Genomic DNA, 1,493 nt, shown 5'->3' with positions numbered 1-1,493 from the left:
GCCAGCCACCACTGCACCGTCATGTTCCAGTACCGCATGCCATCGCGCACCCGCACGCAGAAATCTGTGCCGTAGCAGTCGATGTTGCGGATGGTCTCATAGTCATACTCCAGGGAAGCCGCCTTCTCCGGACTGGGGGGTGGAGGATGAGGGTGGGGGACAGACATGCAGCTCAGCCAGGCCCCCTCCCGACGCCTGCTAGTGTCCCAGCCCCGGATGCTAAGGAAGGGATCCTGGCCAGGCAATGGCCTTCTGGCTGTCAGACTTGCTAGGGCAACAAGGGAGGGTGGCCCAGAGGGTGCCTGTAGGGGAGGACGATGGGTGGGCCGGGTGGTACAGTTCACTGACAATGGGCTGCTTCTTCTTTTGGTACCTAATGGGGCCTGCCACAGCCATGAAAAGCCTTGAAGGGCTATGGTTGCTAAGCTATGAGTCCTTTAAGCAACCAAGCTCAGTGTATTCAGAGAAGCCTCCAAGGATGGTCCCTTCTAAATCGTCGGACACTGCAGTTGCTAGGGAAGTTGTGATTATCATCCCTCATAACAAGGTGCTTCATGGTTGCTAGGGAGACGTTCCAGGCACCAGTGGGGTCCCCATGATCTTTGTTGCTAAGGAAAAGGCATTTCTTAGCAACAAGGCCTAGGATGTTTAGAAAGGCTTTTAGAAAGGGGCTTTTTCCTGGTCGCAGTGATTGTTGGAGAAGCGTCACTTCTAACAATACAGTGGTTCCCTCGTCACTCGTGCCGACAGCCCCAGCACTGGCAAATGGCCCATACGAAGCCTTGGTGGGCTCTGATGATGGGAGGGGAGCCATCCTTTAGGGGTGGGGACCGAGCAGATTTCGAAAAACCTTCAATTCCTGCTTGGATTCACTGGGGGGACATCGTCTCTCTAGCAGCTGGAGGTCAGAGCATGGTTATTAGGGCAGTGGTAATAAATTCACGTGGGGGTGTCACTACCCCCACAACAGAATGGCAGTTGGTGACGACTAGGGGACAACCCTAGCAGGGAGTAGTTCATCATTTACATTGATGGGCTGTTCCCCCAGCTGCAGTCCAAGCCCCTGGGGGAAGGCTGACTGCAGCTGCGAGGAACACAAGGGCAGTCTACTCCTGGTTGCCGGGGGTGCCATTTCCCTAGCAACACGGGGGCAATACTTCCTCAGCCACAAGAGAGTCCACAGCTATGGCCGTGCTACTTGCCTAGCAATACCGGTGCTGGGGGGTGGGGGGTGGAGCCTCTCTGGCAACAAGGGTCAACCCATAGTTACCAGGGGGAGGTTTGGCTTCGTTAGCAACAGTGTAACCGTAGTTGGTAGGAATGGCATGCCCTCTGCTGGGGAACAGCACTGGTCAGGGATTGGAAATTGCTATTTCCTTGCAAACAGAGGGCAGCTGAGGGCTGCCATGTGAGGATATCCCACGGGATGGAGCAGTGCTAGCTCCTAGCAACAAAGGCGCAGTGCAGGGGGAGCCATATCTGCAGCAACAGAG

The 1,493-nt window shown here is 55.7% G+C and overlaps 1 protein-coding gene across 1 annotated transcript in view; it reads right to left on the bottom strand.

The window, feature by feature from the left end:
- MBOAT7 (membrane bound O-acyltransferase domain containing 7) overlaps positions 1 to 1,493 on the bottom strand; it is an 18,950-nt gene that overhangs the window by 8,879 nt on the left and 8,578 nt on the right. The window contains exons 6-8 of the mRNA XM_011980024.1: positions 1,028 to 1,084; positions 739 to 815; positions 18 to 132 (exon numbers count right to left, since the gene is read on the bottom strand). Coding sequence (XP_011835414.1) covers positions 18 to 132; positions 739 to 815; positions 1,028 to 1,084 — 249 coding nt within the window. The remainder of the gene's footprint in view (positions 1 to 17; positions 133 to 738; positions 816 to 1,027; positions 1,085 to 1,493) is intronic.

The sequence above is a fragment of the Mandrillus leucophaeus genome, unplaced genomic scaffold, assembly GCF_000951045.1.
Source record: "Mandrillus leucophaeus isolate KB7577 unplaced genomic scaffold, Mleu.le_1.0 Scaffold104, whole genome shotgun sequence".
Lineage (NCBI taxonomy): Eukaryota > Metazoa > Chordata > Mammalia > Primates > Cercopithecidae > Mandrillus > Mandrillus leucophaeus.
This window is presented reverse-complemented; position numbering and strand designations above follow the sequence as displayed.